At 44.7% G+C, this 20073-nt stretch overlaps 1 protein-coding gene across 1 annotated transcript in view; it reads left to right on the forward strand.

The window, feature by feature from the left end:
- The window catches only part of RNF122 (ring finger protein 122), a 47353-nt gene extending 33123 nt beyond the window's left edge, over positions 1-14230 (forward strand). Inside the window, exons 4-6 of the mRNA XM_033947579.1 lie at positions 4556-4597; positions 6382-6464; positions 12475-14230. Of these exons, the coding sequence (XP_033803470.1) occupies positions 4556-4597; positions 6382-6464; positions 12475-12589 (240 nt within the window). The 3' untranslated portion in view covers positions 12590-14230. The remainder of the gene's footprint in view (positions 1-4555; positions 4598-6381; positions 6465-12474) is intronic.
- The last annotated feature ends 5843 nt before the right edge of the window (positions 14231-20073 follow it).

The raw sequence follows: 20073 nt of genomic DNA on the forward strand, positions 1-20073 counted from the left end.
TCTGACTGTGCACCCAATATTTCTTCCCTTCTTTCAGCCTCCTGTATGCTTCCTCTCCTCCAGACCTCATTCCCTCTCTCAACTTTTTCTTCCTCTCTCCCTGCCCCCTCCCCTTTCTTTCTTTCTCCATGCCACCTTTCTGTCCATCTTTCTTTCTCTCTCCATGCCCCCTTTCTTTCTTTCTGTCTGTCTCTCTCCATGCCCCCTTCTTTCTTTCTGTCCATCTTTCTTTCTGTCTCCCTGCCCCCTTTCTTTCTGTCTCCCTGCCCCCTTTCTTTCTGTATGTCTGTCTTTCTTTCTGTCTCCATACCCTCTTTCTTTCTGTCTGTCTTTCTCTCTCCATGCCTCCCTTTCTTTCTGTCTTTCTCTCTCCATGCCCCCCTTTCTTTCTGTCTGTCTTTCTCTCTTCATGCCCCCCTTTCTTTCTTTGTCCTCCCTTTCTTTCTGTTTTCCTTCTTTCTTTCTGTCTCCCTAACTCCCCTTTCTTTCTTTTTCTTTCTCCCTGTCCTTCCGCAAGCCACTGATGCCGCCATCAGGGAACAGGCTGCGGCAGTGTTCTGAGCTCTCCCTAAAGAGGACGCAGAAGCGCTGGGACCAGCCTTCCCCACCTGACATCAATTCTAACGTTGGAGAGGAAGTTCTGGGCCAGTCAGGCAGCGATTGGCTGGCCCGGAACTTCCTCTCTGACGTCAGAATTGATGACAGATGAGGAAGGTTGGTCAGCCCAGCGCTTCAGCTTCCTTTTTACGGCGACAGGAAGCAGGTAGAATACGAAGGCAACGTGAGTCGATCACAGAGCCCGGGATGGGCTCCGTGATCAACTTGCGTTGTCTTCGCGATCTACTGGTCAATCGCGATCGACCTTTGGGCACCCCTGCTGCAGGCAGTCAGCCGGCACCAGCACCTCTCCTTCTCTTCGCGCCTCTTCCATTCCAGAACCCCCCAATGGCAGCTCAGGGCCCCATCTGGAGGACCTTTGCGCATGCACGGATGTAGACGTGATGACATCACGCATACATGTGACATCACATCGACGTCCGCGCACTTCCGGATGCCCTTGAGCCGCAGCCACCATGCTTAGTGTGCCACAGCTTCACAAAGTTTGTGAGACACTGGTGTACATAATAAAGTAGAACATGATAGTACATTTGTGGTCATGGCATGGTAGGACAATATATAGGGGAGCATGATTGTAGTCAAAAAGCATGGATATGACAGGACCTCACCTCATACAACATGGGGTGGTGATGTTATGAGTTTGGTTTGACTTTGCGGTAGCTAATAGAGCTTGACAGTACATTATAGTGCCTGACAGTACAAAGCATGGTAAGGCAGTACGTAACAGAGCATGGCAATGTATTAGGATATATGACAATACATGGTATGGCATACAATACATACAGGAGCATGGCAGGAATATGACAGTGCATTTTATACCTGCCATAGAAACAGAAAAATGCAGGTAGAAAAAGACCATATGGCCTACCCAAGCCATTTGCTATTCCTTCCACTTCCTCAGAGAACCTATGTACTTGTCTCAAGCATTCTTAAATTCAGATACAATTTTTGTCTCCAGCACCTCCACTGGAAGGTCATTCCACGAATTCACCACGCTTTCTGAGTCTCTCCCCTTCACCTTCATCCTATGCCCCTTCATGCCAGTATTAAATGTTACAGAAGATTCTTCATGGTGAAGACTTAAGAGGAAGCTGGGGATCAGCTAGGACTGTGGCATTCTTCTGGTAGTGAGGTGGCAGATGTGGCCTAACCATTAGGCAAAACTAAGCAGTCACCTAAAACAACAGCTTTTTTTTCTGGGGGGGGGGGGAAGGGAAGGTGAGCAGTTTTGAAATAGGCACATTTATCCAGATTATTCCAGGAGGGGTGCTATTGGGGTAGTGGTGATTGGTTTGTTTGGTGTTTTTTTTTTTGGGGGGGGGAAGGGACAAGTGGCCTAAAGTTTAATTGGGAAGGGAAGTTCAAGGCTGATGGTTTGTTTAGGGTACCTCATATCCTTACACTGGCCCTGTGAGGTGAAGTAGGCCAGATGGGCCTAATGGTTATGACAGAAGTAGCGTGCATTGCAAACAACCTGCTTCTCACTCACTCGAAAGCAGAGGCAGGGAGAGAAGAGAGAAGGGTTAAAGAAAAGGGATGACAGTGGAAGCACTATACAACATTACTGTAGGTTCTGAGCTAGCCAGTTTGGTGCCAGCAGGTTGGTGCTTGCCAGGCAGTGTCCAGTAAGGCTATGAGCATTAGGAGGATGAATGATCAGGCAGCAGCCTCACTTATTCTGGCAGACATTTAGATGATGGATAAAAAAAGCACCAAGGGCTTCGCAAATTGGGATAAGTTCACTTTATGGAATGACCTGACACAGGCTGTGTTTCGGAACAAATTGCCTGCCTCAGGGGCTCCATGCCACTGTGATTAGATGATAAAGTGAATCAGAAAATATGAACTCTCACAAATAATTTGCAAATCCAGTTATGCCAATTAGTAATCTCAAATGATGAGAAAGCGTTGTATATACTAACAATGCTTTCTCATCATTTGGGATTACTAATTGGCAAAACCGAATTTGAAAATTATTTTTGAGAGTTCATACATTCTATTTCACTTTATCATCTATTCAGAGTGGTATGGACCCCTGAGGCAGGCAACTTGTGCCGAAACACGGCCTGGTCGGGTCATTCAATAAAGTGAACTTATCCCAATTTGTGAGGCTCTTGGTGCTTTTCTTATCCACTGTTTGGTTTGTATTTTGATTCGTTCAGACATTTAAATGATGACGGTGCTTAGAGGTAAAATAAGGAGAGGTAAAGAGGATGGGATTTGATGTACAGTACTACAATTCTGTGGTTACAATCAAAGTGGTTTACATATTATACACAGGTACTGTACTTACTTTATACCTGGGGCAATGGAGGGATAAGTGACTTGTCCAGAGTCACAAGAAGTTAGAGTCAAACTCGGTTCTCTAGGTTCTCAGCCCATTACTAAAGTAGGGAGCTCATAGACATCGGATGCTTGGGACCTGGGTAGGCCAACGTTGGAAACAGGATACTGGGCTTGGTGAACCTTTGGTCTGTCCCAGTATAACAATTCTTATGTTCTTAATCAGTTACAGGTGCCATGTACCCCCAACATTTTCTTTCCCTCCCTGCCTCTTTCACAAGATGTTTATTTTCTTACTTCCCTCTCTTGGAGCAGCAATGTAACAATCACCATAACAGCAGAGGCTTTGTGGCTTGCCGGCACATGACCTTGAACACTCCTGCTGGCTTCTGTCCCTTCTGATGCAGACTGATGCCTCGGGTGTTATGTGATTGTAGCAATCCCAACCCTGGGGAGGGAGGTAATAGAATAAACTCCTCAAGGGGGAGGTGGAATAAAGAAGGGAGATGCTGAAGAATGTGGGGAGGGGGATTGAAGGAGAGAGGTGCTGAAAAGGAGAGAGGAAAGAAGGGAGAGAGAGATACCGGAGACCATAGGGAGAAGGTAGGTAGAGGAGAGAAATACTGGACTGCACAGGGGAGGGGGGATTTTGAGAGGTGGAGATATAGAGAGATGCTGCCTTGGGGGGAGGGGGTTGGTCTCTATGGTGTGGAAGGTAAGGGAATGGCAGATGTTGAAGTTGGGGATGGAGCCAAGGTCCCCAATACAAAAAGGTGTTCTGCTACCCCTGGGGAGAGCTGGATGAAGGATTTATGGTATGTTTTATCTTCAAGACAGCAAAGACTAACTCGATAAAGCATGATGATCCTATAGCCAGCAATTACTGACTGATTGATTAATTGTTGTCAAGTCAGCTCCTGGTGTTCTTATAGATTGACTTACTTTCTCCAGAATGTTGTATCCTGTCTTATTTGTGTGCAGAGGCTCTTTAATGGAACATTCATTGTTATTGTGATTTTGCCAATCCATATTTTTGCTGGTCTTCCACATCCTCTTTTTTCCTTCATTTCCTAGGATGATTACTTTTTCCAGGAACTCTGTGTCTGAATTCAAGAAAGCATGGGAAAGGCACATGGGATCTCTTAGAGAGAGAGGAAGAGATAATGGTTACAGCAGATGGGCAGACTGGATGGGCCATTTGGCCCTTTTCTGACATCATGTTTCTATATAATATGGCCAAAATATGATAGTTTCAGTCTAGTCTTGTGAGCTTCTAGTGAAAATTCAGGTTTTATCTCAGCAGCTATACAAATCTTGAAACTACTAATAAATCTACGGGTCTTACATTGATCCATTTCCAATATTGGAAGTCAGAATGAGGGACAGCAAGAAATTAGAATAAAGTCCAGCTACAGATACCTCTGGATTAAAATCTTAAGTGTTAATGTACAAGAAGAAACTTACGTGAATGCCTTGACATAATGGTGCGAGAGGACAAGTTAGGGGGTGTTCTGATTATCTTCTCGTGTGCAGAGCTGGGTAGCGAGGCCTTGATGCTCTTTGTAAAGTTGTTGTCCTCCAGTTCTGTTTTCTCCCATTACCAGCACGATTCTTGCTCGTTTTCAGTCTTCTGAACAGTTTTCTGTTTCCTCAGGTGGTGTTGAAAGGTGATGCCAGAAAGTTAAATTTGCACGGAGTAAGTGAACTTTACAATTAGTTAACTGTTGTACAGTTGGAAAGGTGAGAGATCCTAGACCCCCATCTCTTTTCCTAGGGCTAGATTCACAAAGCCCACTGATCAACTTCCGACCACCTAGTGACCCCTTTGCGACCTGATTTCCCTCCAAACCAATTCACTAACCTCTGTCCCAATCATCCTCCAATCCCCGCATGCAAATGAGGGGGAATGGCATTCAAATGTAGGCAGGCAGCGATTCACTAAAAAAAAAAAAAGAGGGGCACCGATTAGGCTGACCTATCCAAAATAAGTGGCTGCTGAGGTCCTTTCCAACTGCCCTGCCTTCTGCCACTCTGCTCTCAGCCCCGATCTCCTGCCTGCCACAATCTCCTGCTCTCAGCCCCGATCTCCTGCCTGCCACAATCTCCTGCTCTCAGCCACAATCTCCTGCTTTCAGGCCCAAATCTCCTACCTGCCACAGTCTCCTGCTTTCAGGTCCAAATCTCCTGCCTGCCACAAACTCCTGCTTTCAGGCCCAAATCTCCTGCCTGCCACAATCTCCTGCTCTCAGCCCCGAATCTTTCCTGCTGCCCCGACTCGCCCTGCCCTAGCCCCAAATCTCTCCTGCCGCCCCGACTCGCTGCCCTGCTCTAGCCCCAAATCTCTCCTGCCCAACTCTCCTGCCCTTCCCCGAAGTGCAAGCCCGTGGTTTTAACCCACGGGCTTAAAGCGGGTTAAAACCACGGGCTTGCCAAGAAAAAAAAAAAAGCATGAGGGTGATTTATGAATCAGCCCCCTGGACATGGATTGGATCCCTCACGGATCGGATCCACGCCCTTAGTGGATCTAGCCCCTAGTTGTTACAGGGATGAGAGGAAATGCTTTGTTTGCCGTGACTCCAGCTTGCTGGAAATTTCTTTGTAGCTGCAAATTGTTACATTTCTCTGGAATTTAGGGTGGGGGGGAAATCTAAGTGTCCTGCTTTAGGGAATCCACTTGTATAATCTTTGAAACCCTTCTCAGAGTGACCTTATAGTATAATATGAGACATTGTGCGAGTTTATGATTTAATTTGATGAACCTCAGAAATCTCCCTGAAGCCTGGAAGTTACAGGGGAACCTTCTCGTTGCCCAGCCTATCATTATACTAGGCATTAGCTTTGGTGGTCAGTCTTTACCCAATGGGATTATGCAGTCTCTCCTTCCCTTGGTCTCTGTAGATAGAGTGGGCAGTCATGGTCTTCGAGGGACAAAACCTAGTTGGGTTTTCAAGATTTCCACAATGAATATGCATGAGATTGATTTGTTTGTATTGCTTCCATAGTAGGCAAATAAGTCTCGTGTATATTCATTGTGGATATCTTGAATATCCAACTGAGTTATGGCCCTCAAGAACTATGATTGCCCAGCCCCGCTGTAGATAGTGTTTGGGATACCAAACTACAGTAACTTGATGTCTCTGAGTACGGCCTGAATCTGAGCATCAGGTCCAGCTAGTGCCCCTCAGGAAACCCCTGCCATAGTGCGTTGCAGTGAGGAAATGGATGTCCATGAAATATAATTGACCTTGTTATGAATAGGCAAACCATAATATTGGGGGGAGGAAAAGACATACTGTGCACAGTTCTAATCTTTGTATGCCCGTGACCCCATGATAACAGACAAAAAGATTTGTGTGCCCCCCATCCCTTCCCCAGAGTTGTAGAATAACGATGCAGCAATAGAGAGCTTGGGGTCCTGATCCACAGTTTAGAAAGCTTTGGTTAATCCTCTTTTACCTTTCCTGTCTTCTCTCCCTACAGCAGACTTGTGCTGTATGTCTAGAAGATTTCAAGATGAAGGATGAGCTGGGGGTGTTACCATGCCAACATGCCTTCCACAGGAAGTGAGTATGTGTAAGGGCGCTGGTAAGTGGGTAGTGACAGTTCCTGTCTGGGCCTGCCTAAGCCCCCTTCACTGCCTCCTCTATTACCATATTAAGGCACACACATGTACAGTGTAGAGCACACTGGAAGAAAATGTGTATGTAGTGTGTGTGTCAGGTGTCAGGTCAAAAGCGCGCCGGGACAAAGGCGCGCCCAGACAATTGAGCGCAGTGCGGAGGCGCACGCCGCTCAAAATTACTGTTTTTAGGGCTCCGACGGGGGGGGCGTGGGGGGGAACCCCCCACTTTACTTTATAGACATCGCACCGCGTTGTGAGGGGTGTGGGGGGTTGTAATCCCCCACATTTTACTTAAAACTTCACTTTTTCCCTGTAAAATGTGGAGGGTTACAACCCCCCAAGCCCCCCATAATGCCGGCGCGATGTCTATTAAGTAAAGTGGGGGGGAGGTTCCCCAACAAAACCCCCCATCGGAGCCCCTAAAAACAGTAATTTTGAGCGGTGCGCGCCTCCGCGCTGTGCTCAATTGTCTGGGCACGCCTTTGTCTTTCGCACCGTTGTCTATGAACCGTGTGTCAGGCTGGTTCATTCCAGATATGGGAAAAGAACTGATCTGGCATTATAAGCTGCTGATTGAGGGCATTGTGGCACCTTATTTCAAGTGTCCTCAATATGTTTGGGCTGAGGATGACCTCAGGAGGCAGGTGCACACATTATTTTTTATGTCTGTGGCTATAAAATTACTATCTCCTTCATTATTCTCTTCTAAAACTCACAGGACAGGTACAAAGGGTCCCCAGAAGCTTTGACACGCAGCTCCTGATTGGTGAGGCCTGACTAATGCAGGAAGAGGCAGTTGGAGCATACTGCAAGTGATTTCCTTCACTTGCCGGCGCTCCGGCTGCCCTCTCCTGCCTGGTCATTCGCAGTTGGAAAATACCGCGAATGACTGGTACCGCAAATCGCCGACCGTGAATGACCGGGGGAGCACTGTATAGTCTTTGGACAGGCACATAAAACCCACATGGCAAAAATAAAACGAAGAAGGCTAATATACACCATTTACTTATTTATCATTTTTATAGCGCTGAAAGGCGTTCTCAGCATTGTACATTCACAAGAGCTTACAATCTAATTAGGACAGACAGACAGAACAAATGGGACAGATGGGGGTTGGGAAGTTTCTTGCAAAGAGAATGATAGATTTCATACGGTGAGTGGGAGTTAAGAGTTGAAAGCAGCCTCGCAAAAGGGGGCTTTTAGCTTGGATTTGAATATTACTAGTGACAGAGCTTGACATATTGACTCAGGCAGTCCAAAATTAAAATGTCTATACTAAGGGAACACACTTGTAGTATAACCTAAATACAAAACTATCACATGTGTTTAGCAAGTTATTTTCCTGTGAATGGGAGGGAAATCTTATTACAAATATTTTGCAAACCAGCCTCAAAGACTCAATGGGCGTAGACACGGGCACACATTGCTGCAACAACTATGCTTTCAAGAAGTACAGCAACATATCATTGACTCGTACAGCCAGAAAAAAAGAGCAGCTCTATAGAAGTCATTTAAGCAAAAAAAGGTCTGCTCCCAAAAAACTGGTTAATCAACATAATTAAAAATCTCCCGTCCAAAAACAGCAAACACTAATTTGAATATCAAATGTCAAAAAATATAAAGTTCTCAAAGCGTAACAAAAAATATAAAAATATTCCCATCACGTAGCTGAATTGTCTCGGGGGAGGAACTCCAGCAGTATACATTCAGTTCATATACAGTAGCTGACGACGTGCTCAAACACCTGATCGGCACCCAGATATCATCATTGGGCCACAGTCCTCTTCCTCAATGGCAACCATAGCTAACTTCAAACCATTTTTTCTACTCAAACCAATGGTGTTTGACCATGTCGTCAGCTATAAGAACTGTATGAAGTGAGTCTGCTGAAGACCCAAATAATTGATACTGGTTCCCATTAATTCAGCTTGTAGCCGTCAGAAGCTTTAAATCCTCTGATCGCCACAGGATGCCTCTTGTTTTCTGTAGTGCTTTGTGTCTGAATATCCTCTTGCATCTCTATCCTCCTCAACTCCTTAATAAGCACAGTGAACTATTGGCAGTTCCTCCCGCTTCAGATGTTTAGGTTTGTAAGTGTTGCTTATACAGATGCAGTCATGGAACAGTTGTAGCAGGGGTAGGCACAAGCAAGACCATAGCACCACCTACAGGCTGAATCTATAATTGAATGCTAGACTGGATACCAAACCTTGTTTCTTCTTATCCCCCTGTGATATGCAGATTGGTAGTGCATGGGGCAAGAGAAATACCCTGGGCTTCTGCTCCCTCTCCCTTAGTTCACTGCAGTGTCTCCATTCTGTCCAGTACTTTTTTCCTTGTACTGGGACTCTGCTTCTTCTCTTATTCACCACGTGCTCCATCTGTCTGAACTAGGCAGGAAGGATTTACATCTAGGGCTTGGGTCCTACCTCCTACTATTCAGGTCTCTTGCACTTACAGTTCCTCCACTCCTGAGCTCCTAATTTTTCCCTGACTTAGATTAAAGAGCCAGCAGCAGCTTCATTCTCCTCCCTTCTCCTGGAGATGGGCTCTCCTCTGTGACCCTTTTTTCTCCTCCTTTTAAGGTACAGTAAATTTCAGTTAACTTATACTTGGTTAACTGGCATTCTCAACCAACTGGAAAAAATTATGGGAAAAATAACAGTCCCCTGAAGTGGCAGCGGTCCTGAGCTGCAAACCCCCTATCCTCCCTGAAACCCTAGAACCTATGGCAGTCCTAAGCCACAAACCCCCACCTCCCTCCCTCCTTCCCTCAAGCACCCTAGTCCTGAAGCAGCTGAGATGCGAACCCTCCTCCCTCCTTCCCCGAAACACCAGCGCGGCAGCAGTCCTGAGCCTCAAAGCCCCCTCCCTCAAGCCCAGAAGTAGCAGAAGCAGGCAGCAGTCCTGAGCCGTAAACTCCCCTCCCTCCCTATGATCATCGGAGCTGTTACCACTGTGACCAGTGCTAAAAACTGGTTTTGTAAAAGGGGGGGTAAAATAGAACTATGTAGACAAAAGTTAAACTGAACCACCAAGGAGCTGGACTCTGCATACAATGCAACACCAGAGAAGCAGAAACATTGATGCATGTCCCTTAATATTGTGCAAAATATAAAGATAGCAGATGTAAATTTGAAACAAGCAGAGAAATAGCAATCATCACTTTACAAATTAACAAACACCCCCTTTTATGAAGCCGTGTTAGCCTTTTTTTATTGCCAGCCTTGGCAGTAAAAACTCTAGCGCTCATAGAATTCCTATCAGTGTCGGAGCTAATATTGTTGCGGCTTCATAAAAGGAAGGCCAAAAGGGAGGGGGGGGGAATTAAACAAAAATGGAAAATAAGATAATACCATTTTATTGGACTAATACATTTTCAATTAACTTTCAAAGGCCAAAACCTTTTCTCAGGTCAGTAAAGTATACTGCTGTTACGGTATCCTGTGTTGACCCGAGAAAGGGGGTTTTGGTCTGTGAATTAGTCAAAAATGTATTACAATTAATCCAATAAAAGGATCACCTTATTTCCATTTCCATTTTTTATTTATAAATATTTATCAACACAGCTACAATACTTTGTCCTAAAGCAAAAACATACAGTATCTTTTTTGCTCCATAAGACGCACCTGACCATAAGACGCACCCTAAATTTAGAGGAGGTAAACAAGAAAAAACCATTCTGAACCAAATTCTCCCTGCCAGGCTCTGCACCCAACCCTACACTCCTTGCCAGGCTCTGTACCCTGTCCCACTGCACTGCCCTGTAACCTGCCTCCCAGTACCTTTTTAAATCCCCCCCTTTTTTATGGTACAACATTTTTTTATTGGTGTCCAAAATAAATTACAAACAGGGCATAGCCCAAAATAGAAACAAGTCCCAAACAAAACTGGAACAATAATCAAGAATACCACAGCATGAACCCCCACCCCCTCCTAGAGCAGGGAGCAACCTCCAGTATGCAGAACAATGAAACAAAAATTTTAAATAATCTTTTTTAACCACTGTCCCTTTTTAAAACACCCCTGTCCCATCTGGTAGCAAAGATATAAATTTTTAACACCCCCTCTCACCAGGTCGGGCTTTTTAAAAACACCTCCAGTGCCTTTTTTAACCCTTGTCCCTTTTTAAAACACCCCCGTCCCATCCCTCTTCAAATCTCCCCCATTGCCTGGTGGTCCAGCGGTTCATCGGTCGGCAGGCGCGAGCCCTCCACCCACCTGCCTGGGCCCACGCCGCCTCTTCCTGTCCCGCACCTCCTTAAGCATCTCCCATTGTCTGGAGGTCCAGCAGTGTGTCAGCGCCGCCCTCTGAATGGTGCTTTCAGTGTCAGCCGACCTGCCTGGGTCAGCACTGCCCTCCGAATGGTGCCTTCAGTACTCGCGAGTCTCTCACGAGAACTGAAGGTACCATTCGGAGGGTGGCACTGGCCCAGGCAGGAGGGCGGAAAGCTCACGCCTGCTGGCCGACACTGAAACACCATTCAGAGGGCAGCGCTGACACTGCTGGACCACCAAGCAATGGGATACGCTTAAGGAGGTGCGGAACAGGATGGGAAGAGGCGGGCGGAGGGCTCGCGCCTGCCAGCCGATGCACTGCTGGACCACCAGGCAATGGGGGAGATTTGAAGAGGGATGGGACTGGGCGAGTGTATTTTAAAAAGGGACAAGGGTTAAAAAGGTACTGGGGGTGTTTTTAAAAGGCCCAACCGGGAGGGGGGTGTTAAAAATTTATACCTTCGCTGCATAAGGCGCACTGACATTTCCACCCACTTATGGGTGGAAAAAAAGTGCGTCTTATGGAGCGAAAAATACGGTAAATAGAATTTTTTTTTTCTACTTTTGTCTTCTCTTCTTCCATGTCTGCCCTCTCTCTGCCCTTCTATATGGCATATTCTCTCCTTCTATGCCTCTTCCAGAAACTGTCTGCCTCCCCCTTCCATCTCTCCATCCATACCCATTGGTCTGGCATCCATCTTCTTCCCTTCCCTCCCCAATGGTCTGGCATCTCTCTCCTTCCCTTCCTTCTCCCATACCCCCATGGTCTGGCATTTCACTCTCTCCTTTCCTTCTCAATTTATTTTCTGCATCTGTCTAGATTAAATTCTTACTATCCAGTTCTCAATTTCCCTTTTCACTATCTACCTACAGCTTGCCACCCTGCCATCCAGCATGTGCCCTTTTTTATTTATCCCCCTTCCATCCAGCATCGTCTCCTGTACACTTCCATCCAGCATCTGTCCCCTCTAACCATTACCGTTGTCTGCTCCCCTCTTTCTCTCTTCCCAACTTCCTTCCTGCATCTGCTCCCCTCTTTCTCTCTCTTCTCCCTAATGTTTGCCCTTTTTCTCTCTCCCTTCACCCCACTTCAATCAGCATCTGCCCCCTTTTTCTCCCTCCAACCCAATTCCATCCAGTATCCTTCGCTCTTTTGTCATTAGCCCTCTCCCTGCACACCAATTCCATCAACACCTTCCCCCTTCCCTTTCTCTCCCTCCACCACTCTTCCATACCAGTCTCCTGCTCCCTTCTCCCTCCACCACAATGCTATCAAGTATCTTGCCCCCTCCCCTTCACTGCTTTATGCTTTTCTAAACCACCAGCAGCAGTGCAGTCATTGATCGCGGAACCTTGCTGCATCTCCCCGCGCTGCCAGCTCTGCTGAGGAACAAGGAAGTGATGTCGGAGGGGTTTGACTGACAGCCATGGGGAGGTGCAGGAAATCCCCATGACTGAATTTAAAGTTTACTGCCGTTGTTGCTGGTTCAGGAAAGCAGCAGCGACAGAGTATGGCAGGAGGTTCTGGAGTTGGTGCACTGGCTGTGCACCCCCTTAGAACGTGCACCCGGGGCGGACCGCCCCTCCCATGGTACGCCACTGCCCTAGAGGCTGAATCTATTATTGCATGCTAGACTGGATGTTTAACCTTTTTGCTTCTTACCCTTCTGCAGGTGTTTGGTGAAATGGTTGGAGGTGCGCTGTGTCTGTCCTATGTGCAACAAACACTTTGTGGGTCCTACAGAACAGCATCAGGGGGTCAGCACTTTGTTGGATGAGCTGGTGTGATAAGATCCTTACCAAATGGAAACACAGACTCTCACAGTGATTAAGGGAGCCTCACTGTCCTCCCCTCTCCATCTCTAGATGGGCAGTAACCAAGATGCAAAAGGCCATGCAGTGGCAAGGGGAACTCAAGGGTTCCTTCCTTTGGAGACCAGCCAATGATCTGTCACCCTGCATGGAGATGCCAGAGCCGTGGACAAGTGAAAGACCGCTTGTTGGATTGGAATGAAGTTGAAGGTCACTGGAAAACCATATTTCTGCTGCTCCTCACCCTGGTTCAGAATCGGTGAATGTCAGAAACCTGAACTGATGCAGTTCTGGGTAGAATATAAGTAAGATGCACAGAGCAGACACATTTGATCTAAATGCTACAAAAGTGCAAGTTTGGCTTCTGGTTTATCATTTTCCCACAAACCTTCGCTCCTGTTGCCAGGACTTGGTACAATCTTACAAAGGCTAGTTCGGAGAAATGACTCTTCTGCAGGGGCATCAGTCATGAGAGTGAACACATTGACTGCTTTAGCTGCTGAACCTTAAATCTGTCTACCCCTTCACCACAGTACATGGGATAAATGGCCCTTCTCCCTCCCTCCATACTCCTTTCTCCTAATGATACTCAGGATTGCTGAAATATAGGTGTAGCATTTAATATAATAATTTATCTTTATAATTACAACATTTTTTCATCCAAACTGTATACCGTCTATGGAATTTTGCAGATGTTCGCCTATAGTCACCTCTGGGAAGGGAGGGGGAATAGGGAGTGTAGGATGGGAATACCAGATGGTGGGTTACATTTCATTCATCTTTCTAGCTCCTTCTGGTTTAGAACTACTATTGCTACTATTTATTATTTCCATAGCGCTACCAGGCGCATGTAGCGCTGTACATTATACAGCTGATTGGTTAGCTGATAGATAAAGGCACAGCTGGGAGAGTTAAGTGTGTCCTGAGCTACACCCTGTAACTTCTAGAAATATAGAAACAGAAAACTAAAGGCAGATAAAGATCATATGACCTATCCAATCTGCCCATCCATACCATCTACTATCTTTTTCTCTTTCTTAGAGAGCCTATGTACTTTTCCCAAGCTTGCTTGAATTCAGATACAGTCTTCATCTCTACCAAGAGGTCGTTCCACCTGTCCTTGATGAAGTATGTCCTTAGGATACACCTTCAGCCTATGCCCCCTCATTCCATAGCTTCCTTTCGGTTGAAAAAGACTTACCTCCTGTGCATTTCTGCCACAGAGGTATTTAAACATCTCTAGCAAGTCTCCCCTCTCCCGCCTATCTCCCAAAGTATACATATTGAAATCTGTATACACTTTAATGTTTGATTGTAGCATGTTAAGACCCTGTTACAATGCCCCCTCCCCCCAACACATACACATATCTCACCACTACATGTTCTGCAGGTGCTACTTTATTGTCTTAACACCTGCATTTCACAGTTTGAAGCAAAAGTGTCCTTGTTCTCTTTCTGATGAATTCACATACTCCGCGCTAAATGGCCCGCGCTGCTCCCGACGCTCATAGAGTTCCTATGAGCCTCGGGAGCAGCATGGGCCATTCAGCGCGGCTCTCTGCACTAAAAACTTCTAGTGTAGTTTAATAGAAGAGACCCTTAGAGTCAGGCAGAATTGTGGTCTTGTTGGGCCTCTTGTTATGCCAACCAGTAATCTGATTTTGTATTAGGTCTACCAGAAACCTTTTTGACCGTTGATACATGCCAGGTTCTGAAGCTGCAGGTCAGCTGGTGTCCCCCTGGGCCTTCCAGATTTTTGATACTTTTTGCTATTTGCACCAGCCTGGTCTCCACATTAATAGGAGTTGTTCTTATAGAAGACTAACTCATGGGGCTCTTGGCCTGGTTTTGACCTGGAGAACCCACAGAACAATTCTGTTCCAGCCACACCCACAACAAGTCTTTTAATACAAGGCCTTCTTTTACTAAGGTGCACTAAGCGTTTTAGCGTGCGCTAACCGCTAACACGTCCATAGGATAACATGCACGTGTTAGCGTTTAAGAACATAAGTAGTCGCCTCCGCCGGGGCAGACCAGAGGTCCATCCCGCCCAGCGGTCCGCTCACGCGGCGGCCCATCAGGCATATTGCCTGAGCAGCGGTCCCTGACTAATTTTATACCTACCTCTACACTTATCTCTAAACCTTCCACTTCTCTTATCTGTACCCCTCAATCCCTTTGTCCTCCAGGAACCTATCCAGGTCTTCCTTGAAACCCTTTACTGTGCTATTTCCTATCACGGCCTCCGGAAGGGTGTTCCATGTGTCCACCACCCTCTGTGTGAAAAAGAATTTCCTTGCGTTTGTTCTAAACCTGTCCCCCTTCAATTTCATTGAGTGTCCCCTTGTTCTTGGGACATTCGATGAAATTGAAGCGTGCGTTAATATTTACCACATGCTAAAAAGCATAGCGTACCTTAGTAAAAGAGGGGGTAAGATTATGTGATGGCAAGTAACATTTCTTTTTAAGGACTGGAAACAGAGGCAAAACTTTTCATTTTCAAAGGTTTCTATGGTACTTTATGTTTCTAAATGCTTTGAAAATTAGTCTCTAAGTGTGCTGCCTCTTTGTTAACTGACCTGGCCCTCCGATTCTTGATGTCCTGCTAGCTGTGGTTTCCAACATCACTAGCTTCCATACCAACAAAATGGTAAGAATAAAGAAAAGGAAACAGAAAATGATTTTAAAAACAAACCTAACTGAGAAAGATCTCTCTTACTCCATGAGTTTAGCTGTACCACACACTTTTCCCATTTATACAAATCTGAGAATAGCTGGGCAGGATTTCAGGCCTTTGCAAATAGTAATGTTTTTGTACATAATTTCATGAATTTGTAATGCTTTGTACACTAGGAAATGCCCCATGGGCTACTCCATATTTTTATGTAAAAAAAATTAATAAATAAAATTTTAAAAATTCTTATCCTAAATATTAAAGCAGTGCCATTCCCCACCATTTTCTACTTAGACAGCTTTGGTTGAATTTTGGTTTCTGAGATAACTTTGGAAAAGAAAGCACCATGTTCATTAAACCAGAGTAAAAAGTAGTATATTCTAGATGTGAGGAGGCTTTGGGTGGTACTATGTCCATGTACACACAGAGAGCACTGCCTTTGTGTATGAGGTTTGTTTCCACAACACATAATCTAGCTATGAAGGAATGCTCACTTCCCAAGCCTATGGCACACAGCCATCGTAAAGCCCTGTGTCTGAATTATGCACTATTTCTCAGAAAATATCTGCCAGCCATGAGATTACAGCCCCTTATTGGATCTCTTCCTCATATATTAGAGATTCACATGGGTGTGGAGGTCAGCTCAAGGTCATGACTGCTGGCTATCTCCTCTAGTAGGAGATACAACAATAAAAGCTGGGGATGGGAAATTCACAAGGAAAAGAGTTGGCTACCCTATCTTGACCATATGGAGGAAAAGAAATACTTCTTCAATGTGCTATCTCTTTGTGAAGCAGCAGCGTTTAACTACGGATGTGTCATTTAAAACACATCATTTGCTAATATGGTAATTGTGTGCACTAACAGGAAAAAGTGCACACTGCATAAATTTTTCTAAAAGATGCTAAATTAGGCACCCAAAATCTATCACTAAGGCAGTATTCTATAATAGCGTCTAGGTACCCAGATTTTGTTATAGGATAGTCTTAGTATTTAGGCATCAACACATATACTATGTAAAAGCCAGCTGTAAATGAAAGCGTCTAAATATTTGAACCTAGGTATGCAACATAATATTCTATAAATGTGATGCCTAAGTATATGACCCACTCATACCCTCTTTGCAATTAGGCACTAGAAAATTGCACGGGGACAGAAATTTCACCCATCCTGAATGGAATATAACCCATACCCACCTGTACCCGCTATCCACCTGTACCCGCTATCCATTGCCACAATTAATTAACTCCATCTCCACTCATACATGCAGGAGTTGATGCTATTATTTATTTGCTGGCAGCCCTCTGTGTCTGCCCCCAACCCCAACAGTCTCCCATGCTTTATGAGATGATATTCACTATTCAATCAATGAGTGTTCCAAGCCTCAGTCTGGTGTTCCAGTTGGCTTGCTTAATGCATTCCAAGCCTCATTTTCAACTCACTAGAGATTTTGACTACACTCCTGCAGGAAGCCAACGGAAACTTCTACCATCCTTGCGGGAATCCCATGGTGACTTCTTCCATACCTACGCGAATTGTGCAGTTTCTGCAAGATTCAAACAATCCCAATTCCGTTGGAACTCTATTAGGCGCTAAAGCACTCAGGCATTAACTTTTAGAATAGCGCCTAAATGCAATTAGATCTTGCTCACAACTTTTTTGTAGTGCAAGGTGATTTCCCTTTAGGTACAGTAGGTATTTCCTTGTCTCTGGAGGGCCTCACAATCTAATTTTGTACCTGAGGCAATGGAGGGTTGACTTACCCAAGATCACAGGGAGAAACAGTGGTGCTCCAACAACTAGGCACCTTTCATTTATGTACCAAAAGTTAGGCCCCTAATTAGTAGCTATTTTGTGTCACATTATATAGAATTAGGGGAATATTGTGCATACACTGTGGCCCTGATTCTATAAATGGCTCCTAACACCTAGGTGCCGTTGAGCACAATTGTTAATCATCTGGTAGGCACCGTTTATAGAATCATGCCTAGCAGTGCCAAAACAGTCTTAGGAGCCTGTAGGCATTGAATCCTTAGGGTTACTGCCATACTACTTTGGCTCGGCCCTAAACTTGATCAATTACCCACTTCCATCCCACTGCCCACAGGCTCCTCTCTACAGCTGGAATTCTCTAGCAAAGTTCTGGGCATCACCATAGATTCATCATTATCCTTCAACGACCACCTCAACTCCCTGATAAAAAAATGCTTTTGCAGCCTTCACATGCTGAGGAAAGTGAGATCCTGCTTCCACCAAAAACACTTTGCCGTCCTCGTACAATCCATTATCCTCTCCAGATTGGATTATTGCAATTCCATTTACCTAAGCTTAACAAAGAAAAGCCTCCACAGACTCCAACTAATCCAGAACACCGCGGCCAAACTTATCTTCTCAAAAAGTAAATTTGACCATGTCACACCGCTCCTATCCAAACTCCACTGGCTTCCCGTTATTTCCAGGGTCTACTTTAAATGTGCCTGCCTAACCTTCAAGATCCTCCACGGTATCCTTCCTCCTTTTATCCCTCTATCCTGGAATTCCTCAAATCCAACCTCCACTAGATCCACTCAAAAATTAAAACTATCCTACCCCTCCTTAAAAGGCATCTCCCTTGTTGGTAAACTTGGCTCTTCCCTCCCTTTCAGAATTACTCAGCTCTGGAACAGTCTCCCTTCCCCTCTCCGCAATTTGAGCCCCCTTCTACCATTCCGTAAGCATCTGAAGACTTGGCTCTTCTCCAGAACGTAACCCCGTCCCGCTCCTGGCACTCTCACACCAACCTCTCTTCTCTCATACTTATATAATTCCACTGGAGTTCCGTTCCTTCCCTAACCATGTAAACCGTGTCGAGCTCCATCTGCGGAGATGATGCGGTATATAAACCCAAGATTTAGATTAGATTAGATTAGATTTAGGCTAGGTTTTCTTGGCCTAAATGAGTGTAACTAAGTAGGTGCCTACCAGCGCCTAAGTCAAACCACTCCCCCAATCTTCCCTTAACCATGCCTACTTGCTGGTAGGTGCCTCGGCCTAGATGCCTACCTCAAAGTAGGCGCCTACCAACTAATTACTTTTTTAATGGATTTTTAATTATTTTTAATAGTGCTTTCAATTATCAGCACTGATTAAGTCAATTAAGAAAAGTTAGGTGCCTAGAATGTCTAGGCATGCCAATCTAGGCATCTAACTTTAAGTATCATTTATAGAAACTGGGCCTGTATGCACATAGGGGGAATTCTATATATAGGCACTATTTTTGCACCGGAAATTTGGCATGGAAAAGCATTCTAATGGATGTAAGGCGCCGAAACGAGACAGAAATGGCAGATCTGTGCAAAAACATAACGTCCATTTGTAGACTATGTTTCTATGTTTAAAAAGTATACTACTGACCTACTTCAATGGTCCAAGTCCAAATGATAGCAAATCAAACAAATGAACAGACTGGATAAAAAGAATTAAACTAGAACAATTTCTTTCGTACTCTCAGATATCCACGGGGTTGATCATTAAAGATCTCAATACCCTGTTGTTAGTGGAATTGAATATCAATCATCGAGTACTTTTAAATACTGCCACCATGTGCTTATTAAATAAATAAATATAGTATGTAGGTATAATGCACTTATCTTAGTGAAGCTTATAGTGTTGCTGCTATACCCTGAGGCTTTAGAGTAGAGCCTCTATTCCCTTTCGCCTTCAATTGGCTTCATCAGGGGTCAACATTTTATTGTTTATAGCTCGGGTTCACGAGACAAAATGGCCATTTTGTCTCGTGAACCCGAGCTATAAACAATAAAATGTTGACCCCTGATGAAGCCAATTGAAGGCGAAAGGGAATAGAGGCTCTACTCTAAAGCCTCAGGGTATAGCAGCAACACTATAAGCTTCACTAAGATAAGTGCATTATACCTACATACTATATTTATTTATTTAATAAGCACATGGTGGCAGTATTTAAAAGTACTCGATGATTGATATTCAATTCCACTAACAACAGGGTATTGAGATCTTTAATGATCAACCCCGTGGATATCTGAGAGTACGAAAGAAATTGTTCTAGTTTAATTCTTTTTATCCAGTCTGTTCTATGTTTAAAAAAACACTGAACCACACGGTTTCCTTTTGTAATTTACCTTTGTCCCCTTGTCTATCAAAATATTGTATTTCTCCCCCATGCTCCTTGTGTATCTTATTGCTTGTCTTTTTGGACAGTTTATCTAACGATCCCTGTAAGTTGACTTTTTTACATTTATTTTATTATAAGTAAACCGCTCAGACAGTTGATGCATGGTATATCAAGACTTAAACTTGAATCCTTGACCCATAAAATGCCACAACAAACTAAAACTTTCAGAGGGGTAGCCATATCGGTCTACAGGAGCAAAAACAACACCGAGACTTGAATGAACAGAATTATTGTTGGATCTTTCAAGGATAAAAACTTACTTTGTCCTTGTCCTTCAAAGCTTATGCCTCAATAAGGGTTCCTTTTACTAAGACGCATAAATGGATTTAGTGTATACTAATGAACTAGTATGCATTAAGGGCAAGATTATAAAAATGACGCCTAGCCATGTTCCCTTTGAAACTCAAAATGAACGAGCTTATTTGGCGTGGTAATTGGCCATGCCAGTAAAAGCTCATTTAAAAAAATTAACAGTTCTGCGTGAAACTTGGAGTGGCTCCTAATGACACCTACCTGAAAAATAGACTTAGGTATGACTTAGGCGCCAGTAGACACCTGTGTTAGGTGCTGGTAAAATCCTAGCCTAAAATGACAGTG

Source organism: Geotrypetes seraphini, chromosome 6, assembly GCF_902459505.1.
Source record: "Geotrypetes seraphini chromosome 6, aGeoSer1.1, whole genome shotgun sequence".
Lineage (NCBI taxonomy): Eukaryota > Metazoa > Chordata > Amphibia > Gymnophiona > Dermophiidae > Geotrypetes > Geotrypetes seraphini.